Source organism: Lupinus angustifolius, chromosome LG10 (assembly GCF_001865875.1).
Source record: "Lupinus angustifolius cultivar Tanjil chromosome LG10, LupAngTanjil_v1.0, whole genome shotgun sequence".
Classification (NCBI taxonomy): Eukaryota; Viridiplantae; Streptophyta; class Magnoliopsida; order Fabales; family Fabaceae; genus Lupinus; species Lupinus angustifolius.
Genome location: NC_032018.1, coordinates 1682316 through 1700091, shown reverse-complemented (window position 1 = coordinate 1700091; position 17776 = coordinate 1682316). Strand labels below are relative to the sequence as shown.

Genomic DNA, 17776 nt, shown 5'->3' with positions numbered 1-17776 from the left:
ATTTGACAAGGTCAACTACATAGATCAAATAACATTATATGTTCTATCATAAATCATCTTCATAGATAAAACATTGAGTTCTAGGTCTTTTTGTCATTTCATAATGATTTTTTGTCTCATATTCATCTTGGAATTGAACTAGCCTTCATTTAATATACTATCCTAACGAGGATTCTACTGAACTCCTCCAAACATATCCAAACCATCTAAGGCACAACTCTACCATTTTTTAAAAATACTAGCAAGTTACATGTGCATTCACACAGACAATATTTTTTTGCCGCAATTAAGAACGCATATATTTCACGTGCATTCACATGATTAAAAACACATATGTTATTCGTGCATTCACATATTTAAAAACACACATGTTACATGTGCATTCATGCTGTTAAGAAAACACAAGTGACTTGTGCATTCGCATGGTTAAAAACACATATGTTACATGTTTATTCGCATTGCTAAAAAAACATATGTTACTCGTGTATTTGCATAGTTAAAACACACATGTCATATGTACATTCACATTGTTAAGAATACATGTGTTACTTATGTATTTGCCTTTTCAAACACATAAGAAAAATAAATGAATATTTCGAATTTGAGTTTTATAATGAAAATAGGAAACCGAAACATGATACTATGTGATTTTTTTTAAATAAATATTTTAAAAGTGGTAGAAAATTAAATGGTTCTTTTAATTTTGAATTTGATTTTTTAATAAAAATAGGAAGATCAAATTGTGATACTGAGTCTTTTTTATTAAAAATATATATTTAAAAGTTATAAAAAACTTTAAATTGAATTTAACATTTTCAATTATAATAAGAAAAAATTAAAATTTAAATCATTGGAATTGTGATACTAAAATTAAGTAGGAAAAATATCACAAAACTTTCATGAAGTGATAGGACAAAGACGAAAAGGTAAACATAGGTACCAATCTCTAATTAACATTTAATTATTAAATATAAAATGTATACAAAGTGAGAATGTAATGTGGGAAAGTACATAATAGTAGTATAGAACCTTTTAGGGGGAAAAGTAGAGAGGAGGTGACATATACTTGAAAGAGTTCTTATTTATTAATATAGTTAATAGATAGACAAATGAGCTATTCCAACTTTCTTCTTCGTGTATTGATTTCTAATTGTATTTTGTCTAGTGTGTTTATTTATCCAATATAACATTCCCATCTAGTGTGTTCATTCATGATAATAGATAGATATTACCTAATATCTAGTGTGTTCGGTTTACTAGTAATAATATATAAAGTTCATACTGCAATAATAATATCTAGTGTGTTCATTTTTCCAATCAACGTATTAACCCTTCATCGTGTATATGCATATATGTATGAATTTTATATATTATTACTGTATTAGTTACATTTTATATTTAATTATTTCTGATTCTTCATAAAAATTAATAAATATAAACAATGAATAATGTATTAACTATATATAAAATTTTATATTGATAATATAGATATTACCTATAAGAATTATTTGCATTCCCCACAAAATTTAGTTTTTTGTGGGCAGAAACAAACCACGTTCGGTTCGCTGCGTCCTAGGAAATTAGGGTTTTAGAAAAGGTGGGTGTGCAAAGTTAGCACCACACACGCTTTTTCTGATTCATTACTCAATGCATGCCACCTTCCTCTATCTATTTTATGTTGGGTATAGAATTTTCTTTGCCCACTTAAATAATAAATGATAAAGTCCAAATGTTTTACAAATATATATACTATCACCTATTTGGCCCTTTCAGTTGGTTGATATGAGTTATGAGAGAAGAGGTGAAACATGAACATGAATGTTTGAGTTCAAAACATATGTAAGTTGTTTTTGAAGTGTTTCCATTTCTCTACTGAAAAGGACTTGTATAGATACGTGTTTATTAAGCACAATTAATGAAATACATGTATCTCATTAAAATAATATATACAAGTAGACAATACAAATTTCACAACAAATATTTTTAGTAATGTATCTTTTATTTTTTGTTTGTAAGATATATCTTATGAAACTCCCCTTATATCAAAATAAATATTCTGATAGCGACTTTTGTTGAGGTGTACTATCTTTAGCTTATATATCATCAATACCATTTTCAAGTATTATGGTTTCAAACAATATAAACAACACCCATGTTATACGTTTCTGTGAGTCGTTAGGTAAATGGAGTAAAAATGCTATGTATAATAAAATATGGTAAATGGTAAATATTGTAATATTTATGTATTATTATTGTAAAGATTTATATACAATTAGTCAATTATTTACTATTCATTTTTTTTTGAAGAATCAATAATAAACAAATATTTATCATATAATGTAAGTACATATGTTTTTGTCTCAATTGTAAAACAAGAAGGATGTTGTGTTATATTTTGTACTAGGCCCAACCTGGGCTTGAACTCAAGTCAAAGCTTAACTGAATATGCCAATTTCCATGGTCCATTCCCCATATATTATACCCCCCTAAAAAATGAGGAATGTAAAATATGACTCACTATTTTATATCATTTCATTTGTGAGGAGCTATAATTAGTTAGAAAAATATTTAATAATTATAATATTAATTTAAATATATGTTTTTCATACAATCAAAGTTGATTGTATATGAAGTAGTACAAAAAGTGGAACAATAAAGGTACTCTCATATAAAATGTATTTTGTTTGCCTTAACTATTATTTGCTCCACCTATCTAAAATGCTACTTTTAGTGCTTTTCCAAAGTCCAACCACACCCATTACATTTTCAAGGTGGAGAATTTTTTTGAAGTCCTGGTCCTAATAAACCACCCACACTTTCCATGGCTGCAAAAACTAGATATCATTTTCTATGCATCATCGGAAAAATCCAACAACCCCTATTTATATCCCCATTTTCTATGAATTGTTGGATGTCCAAGGTGTCACAAATTGGTCCACTCCAAGTATCATTTTTATCTTGATCTCACAACAAATAATATAAGGCAATGAAAGTGCTTGCTGTTGTATAAATGGCCACAAAAAGGGTCCATCAAAAAATGGCTTTACTCATACCGTTTGTGCTTGGATTTGGCAGTATTTATAGGTACATTGATATATATTGTCCTCAACCCCACCACCATATTGAGATATTGTATCAATATTAGCCCGTCCATATATATGATAAAACTTCACTTTCTGCATTTCAAATGGTTCGATTTCTAGAAACGACACTTATTAAGATGACACACTTTGAGATTGATTAATTTTTTACAAAAAATGTGAAGAAAAAAAAATACTCTTGGTAATACAAAAAAAAAATTCATATCGCAAAACAGTGAAAAAACAATGTTGCCATGAAATGTCCTTTCAACTACTGAATCTTAGAGCAAGATGATCCCTTTTCACAAATCTTAGATCATATTAGGCCAAGTGAAATTATGACCATACCCAAAATAATGTTCTTTGTAAGAATATATCAAATGATCAAAAAGTGGTCATTATGAAATAGAAAATAGGAAAATATGTCCATGTTAGATTAGACTAGTTTTGATTTGCTTTGCTGAACCAAGGATTTTTTTCCTTCTGAAAACTTTTCGACTAGTTAGGATTTTATTTAGTTTTTTGTATGCAACTAATGTTCATCCTTATTTTTCTGGAAATCATGCACTGCCTTAATGAAGTATCTCTCAAAAAAAGAGAGAGAGAGAAATAATAGGAAAATATTATTTTTCAGCTTAAGATGTGATTATATTTATATATATGTTTGCTCACAAGCCACAGAACATAGGACAAATCGACAATTATTAAAAAATAAAAAAGTTGACCACATAAAAGAACTAATTTATTCCACGAAGGCATAATAAACCAATATAAAAATTTCACGATCAACATGATTACATTTATTAAACTTCAAAATTTGGTAGAAAAACATTCTTTCTTGTCTAAGCATCAAGTATACAATTTGGTGTCCTTAGCTATACAAATATATAAAGAACTTTTGACTAATAAAATTCACAAATATCACAACTTCATTTTCCACTAACTTTGCTCCTTTGAAGTCTTCTTATCTTGTTTGGAAGTTGAGTACTTTAATGCCTATGGCAAATACAAAGGCAAAGAATACAGAGAAAGCCACCAAAACTGCAGCAACTGGGCCCATGAAGTTTGATTTAAATCCATATTCCACATCAATATAATCTTTGATAGAAGGCTTATAATCCCACCCAGGCACCTCAATTAGATCCATTACATCTCTATATTGTGACACTATTAATCCATACACTGTCCATGCAATTGGGCAAATCCAGTAATACCAAACCCACCACTTAGGAATTTTCTGAAAATGCCAAAGTTGTTATAGGAATTATGTTAGTAAACATTACAAGAGTTATCCAATATGTTCATGCTATATATTATATCATATAGGTACACAAAAATGTATTATTATTTATATTATATCCAAAGTAGAGTGGTACTTACTGGTCTAGCAATAAAGAAACCAGAGAAGAGATTGAAGAGTCCATAGAATGCAGCTCCAAAGATTGATGCTACTTGGTGGTTTGGTGTAATGGAAACAGTCATCATACCATAGTATGTGAAGTATAAGAAGGTAAAGAAGCTCACAAATAAGAACCAAAACACCTTTGCCACTTGCCATTCAAAGCTCACCATAGCATACACTATGAATGAGAAAAGCATAGTTTGAACAAAGCAATATGGTATTTCAATAATAACCTGCAAATGAGATAGCAGTGTCAGCATAATAAGAGAAATATATTGGAAAAAAGTATATACCTTTTTATCCTTCCATTTAACATGTTTTATATATTTGAAGTACTTATTAACAAAAGAATCATGGGTTGAAAATGCTATCTTTGGAACTCTTGTTTGAAGGAAATATATCCTCTAACCTGTGCAATGGCATAAGGTAAAGCAGAATACATTCCAGCAGCTCTTTCTCTATAGAATACTGTTCTTTCAATGGCTACAACTGGTTGAACAGTTTGGCAATTGTTAACACCAACAAAAAAGAGAGAGCCATACATTGCTCCTATAATGGTGGTCAAGTTACCAGAGTTGCTCCTGTAAAAAGATGAGAAGAAAAATTTAACTAAAACCATGAACAAAATGGTTGAAAAAGGGGTTAGTTTTCATCATAGTAGAGCAACTTTCAAACCTTTTTGTGCCAACTTTCCAAAATACAGTTCCAACCACTAGAGCAACAAGCAAGGTAAACATATATCTGACAAGGTTATAATCTGGACTCCTCCAATAAGTAAGATACTGCTTCCATAGGCATGATTTAAATTGTCCCATAGTTGGTTGAGAATACTGACTAGGGAAATACAAGTCTTTTGCTCCAGGAGGTGGTACACTTAACTCCTTTACAAGTGCTTTGTTTCTCCTGCTCATAAGCACATATATCAGTATGTATAATCAATTACTACTATATATTACATTTCAATTAAATGAGGAGAATATCAACCAAGAACTGAGTTGGCCGAACATATCAGATTATAGCCCGAACGACATTTTTTGAGATAAAAGTTGTTTTCTATGGAAACATTAAGGTTTTAGCTGTTTGTAGAGACTTACTGAGCCAAAGCTGATGTCTTGTAGTATTCAGCAAAGTCCATTCCGAGCCGAACTTCAGCTGCTATGGAGCTTACCTCTAACATCCATGTAGCTGGGTTGTACTTATCTTTAATTTTTGGGACCCCTTGAATTGCCTATGACAAAGGAGTGAACATGGAGTTAAATTTTGAATCAATTGTTACAAGACTTCATCACAAGAATATAGTCGATTTGTTGTAGTACCTCAAAATATTCTACAATCTTGTGTGAATTCCTTCCTAAAGGTCCTGAGTAGATCACTTGCCCTCCTCTCTTCATCAGCAACAACTGGTGCAAAACAAAATATTCAAGTACCCAAAAAACGTGGAGATAAAGACTATTGCACACAAAATTATTATATGGTCCTGGATCAATGGTTGATTTGGAATAGACTCATAGTTTTAGACGGTGAAGATGTGTCCGGGACCATTGATATGATATCATCCAATAATTTCTTCTATCGTAAAATACATATATAAAGTTCATTATTACCTCATCAAAGGCTTCAAAGATATCAATGCTAGGCTGATGAATTGTGCAGACAACTGTTCTTCCAGTATCAACAGTGTTTCTCACAGTCCTCATAACAATGGCAGCCGCTCTTGCATCAAGACCAGAAGTTGGTTCATCCATGAAAATGATTGAAGGATTAGCAACAAGCTCAACAGCGATTGTTAGCCTCTTTCGCTGTTCAGTTGACAACCCTGTAACACCTGGAAGTCCAACTATAGCATCCTTGAGATTATTCAGCTCCACTAAATCCATCACTTCTTCCACAAATTTCTACAAAAATGAAACAATGTAAACAAAATACTCTTTCATGTACCTTTATTGGGAGCGGAACGGAAAATATATAGTGATTAATGCTTACCATCTTTTCCTCATTACTGACTTCTTTAGGTAACCTAAGGAAAGCTGAGTAAATCAGAGATTCTCTGACAGTAACTTGGGGTGAATGGATATCAGTTTGTTCACAATATCCTGAAATTCTAGCAAAGGTTTCTTGGTTCTTCGGGAAGCCAGAGATTCTAACTTCTCCTTCAATGTAGCCACCTGTCTTTCTTCCGGCTAAAACATCCATTAAAGTTGTCTTTCCGGCTCCACTAACTCCCATTAGAGCAGTTAGAACTCCAGGCCTAAAGGCACCAGTTACTTCCCTAAGCAATTGTAGCCTATTCTCACTCACTCCTTGTTCTTTCATTTCCTGTTAAGAGTTAACAAGAGTTAAAAAAGTGTCTCATTCATAGATTCCATTGATTATTAATGGTATAATATGAAGTTATATTGGATAGGTGATGAGATTCTTACAGCAGGCATGTCCACATAGTAATTGACACTATCAAAAGACATAGCAAGTGGTTGAAAAGGTAGAACCATTCCTCTTTTAGGGGCAACTCCTGTGGCTAACTCAATGGTTGCATCAGCATTTCTTATTTCGCTGGGATTACCACTCATTCGCTGCATTGCCACTTCTCCTGAAACGGTTCATTTACAAGACAAGCAAAAATCAGAAAAACTCCACATTGCATCGACAAAAACTTCACACGAGCCTGTTTGGTTCAAGAAAATGTTTCCTGCTTTCATCAGAAAATGTTTTCTTAAACCGAACATGTTCTAGTTCTTTCGAAGTTCAAAATGTTTACTTGTATTGTTTCCATCAGCAGAAGATAATGGTCCAGGTGGTAGTCCTCTGTTGGATTGCGGTCTTAAAAGTCTAGGTTCTTCCTTGGAGTCACCTTCAGCCTCCATTTCACTTGCTTCTTCTTCAGATATAATTGCTTGTTTCTTTCCAATAGCTAGTGAATCAAACAATATAAGACAAAAGCTTTGTTAATACTTAAAAGAGAATGTGAAAGAAATAATTCATTGGAAGAATCGATACGAATATGAAATCTTACGGTTAAGGTACATAAGTGCAAGTGTGAAGAGAACATTGTACACAATCACAAAACCTAGGAGAGCTCCAACACCAATCCAGTACCATTTTTTTTCAGTTTGAGCACCAAAATTATTCAATGTAGCTAAACCAATTGTGGTTTGGCCATCTGAAGACTGAAAATAAAGAATGGTCAATTAGAAAAAAAGAAGTTTATTGTTAAGCCAATTAATCATTCACATTTTAATCTGCTATAGAAAACTACACCACTTACTGGTTTTTGCCACCTTGGAGCAAACAATTCATTCACAGAAAAGGCATTGAAAGCATACATCAGTGGTGAGATCCAATAACCCCAAATCCAATAATTTGGAATGTCATCTGTTAACATTAAGGGTTAAGCATCCATGTGAGCAAATATTCTTTTAACATAGCATATAAAATGGTTTGGTCATGATTTTTTTCAAGTGCCCTTAATTAGAGTTTAGATAAGTCACTCACCTTTTGGAAGGATGAAACCTCCTAGTAAGAAAACAAGAACGAGCATGAGGGCTCCACCAGTGTTGGCAACAATCATTGTCCTACAGAATCCTGAAATTAGCCTAAACATCCCAGCAGCCATTTGTTGGACAAGAAACACCACTAACAAGTGCTTGAAGAATCTGAAAGTTAGATTAGGATTTAGTACTATAAAATGTAAATACAAAACTTAATATCAAGAACATGGTATCTAGTATATAGTATCAACAGTGTAATCAATTTTATGGATAAAACTATTAAGGTTAGTAGATGTGCAAAACAATGATGTCGTTTACCACTAGGCAGGGTCGGCTACAGAATCAAACGACGTCATAGTATTCTATTATAAATCATGTGTACGATTACTAAAAAATATAGTTGAACTTACGTGGCGGCTGCAGGTGCAAATCCAATTGAGTAGTATGTAATAACCGTCCAAACAATAGACTCCATTACAGAAATAGGCAACCTTAGAAGGAAGTTGGGGAGTGTATAGGTCCATGGAGGGTGGAAAAGGTGGTCTCTATGCTTATAAAACACAGGAAGCCTTGCAATTGTGAGTGGCAGCTCAGAAAAACCATTAAACATGTTCATGATCATGGTAAACAAAATTGCACCAACATAAAGTGCTGCATCACTCTCATTCCTTGTATGCATTTCAGTCCTAAGGAACACAGTTGCTGCTATAAAACCAATAACAACTATTTGACCTGTCTTGAATATATAGACAAAAGCATTCCTTTTGATAAGAAGCCATTCCTTATCCCAACATGCTTTGAAAAGTTTCATTGTGGATCCTGTGTATTTCTTGAAAACAAGAGCTGCTTTATGTCCCCTTGTCTTGTCAAATGGCACAGAGATTTCACTCTCAAGTTGTCTTCCAACATGGAACTGTTTGAACCTGTTTGCAAACTCACTCACTGTTATATAACGGTATGGTCTTTTTCTGTCTGCCCAATATTGCTCTTGGTCCTTCCTTGAAGTAACCTGTACATAATTTATAAAGTCACATTTGTTTTATAATCTCACTTATTAATTATGTATAAAATAGTAATTTGTAACAAAAAATGTATAGAATATTATGGTAGATTGGTATGTGAGGATTCATTATATATTGATACCTCTTGCAAGAAATCAGCTGCACCCTTTCTATCAGGGCATTTAAACCCACAGGACTCAAAGAATTCAAGGATGTTATCACGTGGGCCTTGATAAACAATTTGGCCCTCAGATATTAAGAAAATATCATCAAACAGATCAAATGTCTCAGGAGCAGGTTGCAATAGGGACATGAAGATGGTTGCTTCAGTTAGGTGTACAATTTGTTGTAAGCATTTTACTATCTGAAATGTCGTGGAGCTATCAAGACCTGTTGATATTTCATCCATAAATAGTGTTTTTGTGGGCCCAACAATCATCTCACCTATACCAAATCAAAAACCCACATGTTAATATGTTATGTCTTCATTTGAATTAGTAAACTATTTAGTGTATAATGTATGTGGTAATTGAACTTAAACCTTTGCTTATATTAGAATATAAATTGGACCCTTCTCATATTTCACTGAAGCTGCAGAACATTATTTTTATATTGGAGAGTATATTTGTTCATATTATGTTGACTTTTCAGTTTGTTTTTACCTGTAGTTACACGTTTCTTTTGGCCACCAGATACACCTCTGTTCATATCATCACCCACAACAGTATCTTTGCAAATATCCAGCCCCAATATCTGTTTCATACAACAATTAATTAATAAAAACTATGATTTGTTACATCATCAAACAATTTTAAGCCATGTAATAATTAGTAAAAAATTATATTGCCTACAAAATACTAGTCAATCTAGAAGGTGTATAGGTAATCTATATAAAAACAAGAACTTCTCCATCTGGGGCCCCACTTTGCAATTAATTATAGGTAGACAACATAAATCAATCAGCATAGTGGGTGAGTTGAATTGTATGCCAAATTGGCAAGGAAAATTGTTTAGAAGATATTGTGAGAATCTGATTTAATTAGTCAAAGTTAACTTCAACCACATCTATGTACATTTTTTTCTTTCTTTCCCTAACCTGAAATAGAAATATTGAGAAAACAAGCAACTTACTTTGAGAGTGTAATCAGTCATGAGACTGCTTTCTGTTCCTTCCATTGCAGTAGCCTAAAAATGTAACAAGTCTTATAAATTAATAAAAAATAAGATACTGATTAAATGTTCATTTAGATTACATCATTATTAAGAACAATTTAAATTTGCTCAAATAAAAAAGTTTTCGGGATCCATAATTCTTTACCAATTAAATATGCAATAGTCAATGATTAATTATCAAGAAAATTATGAGTTAAATTAAGGAGCTTTACTCATATTTAATGATATTATTTTTTAGTGTAATATGTATGCACGATTACTATAAAGATTTATATACAATTATTACATCAAATATTTTTATCTCTATGTAACTATATAAGTGAATGTGAATATAAAACTTTTCAAAACCTTATCATAATACATTAATAGTAGTACATGACACTTCAATTATTTTAATGATATATAGGACAAAGCCCAACATGACACTTCAATTCTTATGCTTATAAACTATAGAAAGCAACAAGTGTCGCGTATTAAATGATTCTATCACATAGCAACCACCTTTGAATTCCTTGTTTTGGAAAAATCTTACTTCCAAAGTTTTATATCATTAATTATTTTATTATTAAGATGTCTTCACATCAATTGATTATTGGAAAAATCTTACTTCCAAAGTTTTATATCATTAATTATTTTATTATTAAGATGTCTTCACATCAATTGATTAAAAAATTAATAGTTAATTGACTGGAAGAGAAATTGAATGAATCCCATAAATAAATTTAATTTTTAGAATTTAGTTATTCATAGATTCAATGGTATAATTAATTTTCATTATCCAAAAAGATCTTAAATAAGCAACAAAATTAGTTATGAGTACCTTCATGAATAGGTCAAGTTCTGCCTCTGGAAATATGCCTGCTTCCTTTTCTCTTCGAGCTACCTCAGCTAAAAGGTCTACAATAATATTCATAAAAAAATGTTGTCAATAAATTTATTTATAAAAAATTGATGAATGTTTAACGAAAATTTGTTGATTAATTACCATATCTTGTCCCAACCCCCTGGCATCTAGCTGAGAAATCAAGGGTTTCTTTCACTGTCATTTCTCCTTGATGCACATCATTTTGACTAATATAAGCTGAAGTTTTTCTAGGAACAAACTCATTAAGCTTGTGCCCATTATAGCTTATTTCTCCACTAACCTGTTTCATTCAAAATAAACACCTTTAGTTATTAGTAACTCATAGACATCATTAATGTTATCGATTCATGTGATGTGTAGTAATAAAAAAATATGATAATTTTTGTCATTTTGTCAAGTAAACCATAGGGTTATTAAAATGTCTACCCTTAAATCAGGGTCCAATTTCCCGGCCAATGCTAGAAGAAGTGTCGTTTTCCCAGAAGAAGGTGGACCTAGCAAAAGGGCCATCCTGCATAGAAGAAATTTTTAATACCAATCTAAAAAGATAATAATAATAAAAATAACATGTACAAAAAGGTCATTTGATATTAATATATTTAGCTAAGGTGGCAATTCTAACGTGTTACCTTGAAGGTTTAATAATGCCAGATGCATTCTTAAGAATTGTGAGTTTTGTTCTCTTTGCAGTACTAATTCCAAATATGCCAATAGCTGATTCAATAATGTTCAGTGCAACATTTGGTAAAGTTGGCAGAGCTCTGCTACCAATGTAAGAATCTGCCTCAACAGTCAAATTATGGAACCTCACTTCTACAGTTGGAAGTTTGATGCCAACCCTGAAATTCAATTAAAGAAATTAAAACCAAGTGGATAATGTTTTTTGGACATTATGATTTGTGGGAATAATAATATGAAAGATTAGTGTGTTTCTATATATAAATTGTTGTCATTATATAGTACTAAATATGCAAATAATGAAAGTAAAATTGAACATACTAGTTTGGGTATAAGATTGTAACATGCCCAAGGATCTAAATAACGAATAAAATATTAGGGTAGAACAAACAAGTCTTAAAATTAAGACCACCATGTGATTATTAATCATATTAAATAAGTTTTTCAATAATTGATTTGCTGTTAAATGTTGACTTCAATAGAGACTCCCTGATTTTTTTCCTTTCTCATTAATATTCCATTTGGAATACTTCTGCAACAAGTAGGGTAGAGCATATTGATGCACATGGTCCTTGAATGCATTTTTTTTAATGTCAAATTGTCTGTGCTTCTTCTTGTTTATTTTGAAGAAATGTCCAAGACAGCCAATAAAGATTATAAATCACTTAAATATCAAACATATGTTACATTATATAAAAAACTATTTATTTTGTTTGTTTTTGTTTTGTAACTTTTCTTCTTGTTTTTCTCCTTCACAAAATCTTAAGAACGGGAAATAAAATAAAATAAAAATTAATATTTCATAATTATAAGTAAAAACAGAAAACTAATGGAACATCTTAGTTTGTGACCCAAAAGCAAAATCAAACCTCTACCATAAGCTAAAATCTTTAACTTCATGTATTTGTAATAATTTGATATAACCAAGTAACTAAACAATTATGTTCATGAACTAACTCCCTTAATAGAAGAAATGAAACTAACCTTTCAACTCTGTTTCTGAATTTTTTCAAGTACTTCTCATTATCTTCTTCAGCAACCCTGAAGATTTTGTCAATAATCTGTTGCCTTTCATTCCCATCCAACTTTCTAACATCAACTTCTCTGGGTCTCTCAGCATGATTAGTACCTTCAGCATAAGTTTGAAATATACTTGTTCTAAGCCTATCATAGGTTGGCAATTTTTCTATAGCAGCCCATTTTAGAGCTTCTTCATCTTCATCAACAGTTGAAGTCCTCCTTGAATATCTTCCACTTGCAAATACTTCCTCCATTCTCCATCCTGATTTGCTTAAACTCCTACTTATGCTTCTGCTTAAACTACTACTTATGCTTCTGTTTTTGCTTAAATTCCCATCCATTTTGTCCCCTCCTTGTTCCTAATCCACATTTAAAACATATATTATCAAAAGCTAAACTTACTTTTTCCTACTGAAGTGGAAGTGATTAACATGTTCTTGTTCTATACTTCAAATAAACCAAACACCAAAAACATGAAGCTACAAAGTGAAAAACTTACTTGAATATGTTGAGTTACTCTTTTGGCTAAACTGGGTGAGGGCTTAACAAGATTCACCTTTTCTTGTGTTAGAAACTAGAATGCCATCTATGGCCTATTCCTCTTTTTCTTTTTTTCTTTTTTTCTTTGTTCACCTTTTCTTGTTTTCTAGTTGTGAGAGGAATTTAGAAATGATAGAGCCTTGAACCTAGTTGAGTGTTGTGTAATGAGAGGGTTATAACATATATAATATTATATGTATTTATAATAAATGAATAAGAGATTGGTGGTGATGACTTGTCCGACTTGTTGTAATTCCTAATCCTATGTTCAAATCAAATGTATGACTTGGTGTTTAACCAATTTATTTATTTATTTTATACATCGAGTTTACTTTTGTTGAACGCCACCAATGTTTTTTTTTTCCTTTTTGTTAGGTGTGAGAAAGTGCATTCAAACATGAGCATGGAACAACGTTTAAAATTAGGCACTTTGCACTTTCTCTCCCGTTTTCATGGAAAATGTATTATTGGTTTAGTTGTGATTTTTTTAAAATGTTTGCAATTAGAAATATTTATGGTTTGTATGTATTTCCCTAAATCCTAATAATTGATTCTTAGTTTCCTCTTAGAGAGACTAACTTATTAAAGAAAACAGTATAAACGGATGCTACATAAATAATATCATTTTTTATATATTAACACTACATAGATATAAACACATATTATTACTTAAAAATACTTTGATTCCAACGGAAACACCAATAGTGACCCTTAGCAGTTTGACAAAGTCATACATATTTTTCACAGATATTTTTTCTTTCTATACTGAATATAGATTGTTAATTAAACAAAAAATCATTAGAATCAAACTTATCATTGACTCATTAATTTTTTTTTAGACGGGCTAATCATTTATATTTCCGTACTGTACTCACAATTGGTTATCTTTAATTCAGATTATTCTAAAAAAATCCTTATAATTATCAATATTCTCTCCCAACAGTAATAAAAAGAAGATTCGTCTTATTACCTTAGGTCTTTATAAGCCCCTATAAAAAATATTGTTCTCACAAAATAAATACTTTTATACCTTTAAGATATTCGATAAATTACTAATATTATAATTTTAACTTCAGCTCTCTTTCAAAGCCAAGTACGACAACCCTGGATAGGATCATACCTCATCATTTTTATCTCCTTTGTGTTCCCACAATCTCATTTAATTAAAAAATATATGATAAAATCATAAAAACAAAATAATATTTTTATATTATTTTGTGAAATTTGTATGGATAGAAATTGAGATTTTATGGGGATACAATGATTCTTTTTCCACAACCCCTCCTTTCACTGGTTTATCAAAAGTAGAACACGGATCTTCTTTTTGAAAAAACGTAGTAACTATGCTATCTCGAGCATGTTTAATCACGCCACCACTTCTAGAAGGGAATGTAACATTCATACAAATATTATTACTATATGAATAGAAATCAATATTATAATCAACAACTAACAACAATCAATGTGGGGTTCACTATTACTAACACTTTTATTATAAAACTAATAGTGTCTACATTAGTAATAAATATGAAAGAGAATAGAAGAAAATATAACAGCCAATATTGACGACTGGATGAGACTTTTGACTCTTCAATATGACTTACAACGATACATGTTCTTTTGTAATGAGAAAATTCAACACTGGTATTCAACTTTGGCGATTTTTAATCTAGAATAACGTACTTAATAGATTTTGTCAACTATACATGCATGCTTTTTCCACATCATGCATTTCCTCTTTCATTGGTATTTCCCCAATCCGAAAAAAGGTTGCAGTTTTTATATGTTATGTATCTGCTATCTTCCAAACTCATATTCTAACCCCCTCTTCCGTTGAAAGCTAAATAGGAATTTATGATGTATTTTCTTATATGATTCATGTGATCTATTTGTCCCTTGAATTTTTCGATATGATCTTTATCATTAAAATAAAGTGAACAATTTTTTACATGTGTGTTTTCTTTGCATATAAAATAAATATGTTTATCTTTTTGTATTATATGTTTTTATTAAACTAAAACTCAGATAATTATTAACGGTAGGATGTCAAAGTTAGTTATTCTTCATTAACTATGATTGAGATGTATAATATCTATACTATATATAAAGTCAAAACTTGAAATACATCATGATTCTATTTTCCTATTTTTTCCTTAGTATTTTTTATTTCTAAAGTAAAATCATATAATCCTATATAACTATAATTAATACATCTCACTTTACGTTGAATATTATAATAAATACAAAAATTATAACATGAAGTACATCTAATAAAAAACATTCTAATTTTCTAAAATAACAGTTAGTGTATTAATAGTGTAATATCTATATAATGACAATATAACAGTTAGTGTATCATTTACCATTTATTTGAATTATTTTTTTGAAAGATCAATTTTAATTGAAAATGAATGATAGATAATATAGTAACAGTGTAAAAAATTCTTACAATATCATAGTATACATTTTTTCTTTATTATTAAAGGTGATACCTATTATCTGTTTGAATATTTTTTTGTAATATATAACGATAACGATATGAGGTTGACACTAGGAGGAGAGTGACTGGAATGAAGAGTTTGTCTGGTGCAGAGATAATGAATTGAAGCTGAAAATAGATCGGATTTGACCAAAAGGATATTTCAAGTTCATATACATATTTTGCACATTATACTTCTTCCTGGTTTTGTTTAGTTTCTTTAAGTTTAAAAGTTAATCATTAGTCATTAATCACAAGATTCCTTAATTATTGTACATGCACTTGCATTCTAGTCTTATCCATTAATATGAAGTAAAAGCTTATTTTGGTTACTTAATTTTTTGTGTGTATATCATTTTAGTTTCTAAAAAATATCACATATATATCAAATTAATTATTTTAATATTTTGTATGGTTAATTTTTAGAATGCTTTTTTGTCTATTTCAGAAACTATTTTGACTTATTTTCACATCTTGTATTCTAATTTAAACTTAATTATGTGGTAGGTATTAGAAAATAGTATTATATGTTACACAGTATTTATTTTGTATATATGGTTAAACGTTCATTAAAATAAATCTTATATATATATATATATATATGCTAGTTAGATTATAAAATGCACCTCAAATAACAAATATGCCCAAGTTCAAATGCTAGTATTCCATTTCCTTCCGAAGTAGCATGATTGTTCAACAATAACGAATTAATATGAAGTGATAATAAAATGAAGATAGGCCCATCAACTGATAATTCAAGGACTATCAAATTAAAATGTCTATAGCCCAAGACTTTAGGACATTAATAACCCATACCCAAAATCTACTGTGAAGCCCAAAGTTCATATGTGAATCTAATCAAACTAATGAATTACAAAGGGGCTAGAAGCCCACAGAAAAAGGAGCCTAGCTACAAAGTATTCTAGTAAAGGGGACACGTTATAAAGTAGTCTAATTCTATGATTGTTATGGTAAAAGATTTAATAAATGAAGTAAAAGAGATTATGAGTTCGAGTTTCACCCTGTTATAAAGTAGTTTGATGATAATAATGAGAGAGGTAAAATGTTTACAATTGAGGTTATAGATATAAAATTAATAGAATAAAATTGTTGCATATTTGCTCTCTTTTTTGTAGTAAAAAAAAATACAAAAGTAACTTACTAGGATATATATTTAGTATCATTTATGTAGTAAATGTTGCATGAGAAGTATTCATAAATTCAATTATTTATGAAGAGCGAGATTATCATTATTGGTTAGAAGAAGTCATAACAAATTAGAAGGGGGTATTGCAATTTGCAAGGATAACACAACAAACCTTACATGACAAGGAAAAGCTGGAGGACAAACAGCTTTATCCCTATTGCAAACAGATTCACATATTTAATGAAAAAAAAAAATACTTTTCTATATCATAATTGCAAACAAACCTAGGTGCACAATTTTATAATTAAATTTCAACTTTAATGTTTTAGAGTTTTCCTGGGCAACGGATAATGGATGTGCATATGTGGCTCCAATTATTGGGTAGATAATCAACTTTTTCCATTCAATTGGGCATAGCAAACTTGTATATCAATTATCATATGTTTGCCACTAACTAAGGGTACATTCTTAGCAAAGAGTTAATCTATATTCTGAAGGCAATGATTATTTTATGATTATAAAAATGATTTAAGAAAATGTACTATATCCAAGAAAACGAATAGGGCTAAATTTAATCCGATCCTCAATGGATAAGGCTAACTTTTATCCATTCCTTTGTCTCCAATCTCCATTATTGTCGCCTCTAAAATAAAGCAACGTATCCAATAATGACTATTAATGTAAGATAATGGAACATTAAAGAAGAAAATAGTTTAGCTTTTGATAAGATATAGTTGCATTGTCGCGTTTAATAACATTAACCCTCAAGAAAAACCAGTGTTATTTCCCAATTTCTATGTTCTTATATAATTAATCATGTATTTTCATATTATTGATTTTTAAGAAGTTTTTAAATATAATATATCTAATAATATAAGACGTTTTTAAGAAGTTTATATATATATA

The 17776-nt window shown here is 30.4% G+C and overlaps 1 protein-coding gene across 1 annotated transcript; it reads right to left on the bottom strand.

Annotated features, from left to right (window-relative positions):
• Window positions 3852–13227, bottom strand: LOC109358375 (ABC transporter G family member 36-like). The gene is made up of 23 exons (XM_019602559.1): window positions 13204–13227; window positions 12669–13072; window positions 11636–11845; window positions 11433–11517; window positions 11127–11286; window positions 10962–11038; window positions 10100–10153; window positions 9631–9721; window positions 9111–9412; window positions 8378–8976; window positions 7972–8132; window positions 7745–7851; window positions 7493–7646; window positions 7238–7390; window positions 6903–7069; window positions 6466–6798; window positions 6087–6377; window positions 5799–5882; window positions 5577–5710; window positions 5158–5385; window positions 4892–5063; window positions 4461–4715; window positions 3852–4317 (listed from the first exon to the last, which is right to left on the bottom strand). Exons 2-23 carry the CDS (start codon window positions 13043–13045, stop codon window positions 4045–4047), a joined length of 4467 nt encoding a protein of 1488 aa, XP_019458104.1. The 5' UTR covers window positions 13046–13072; window positions 13204–13227; the 3' UTR covers window positions 3852–4044.

Coding starts and splice junctions, on each gene's coding strand:
- LOC109358375 (XM_019602559.1), bottom strand. CDS start 13,045: ATGGATGGGAATTTAAGCAAAAACAGAAGCATAAGTAGTAGTTTAAGC. Junction 9,413..9,630: donor AAAGAAACGTGTAACTACAG/GTAAAAACAAAC, acceptor GATTTGGTATAG/GTGAGATGATTGTTGGGCCC. Junction 7,391..7,492: donor TGCACTTATGTACCTTAACC/GTAAGATTTCAT, acceptor TTGATTCACTAG/CTATTGGAAAGAAACAAGCA.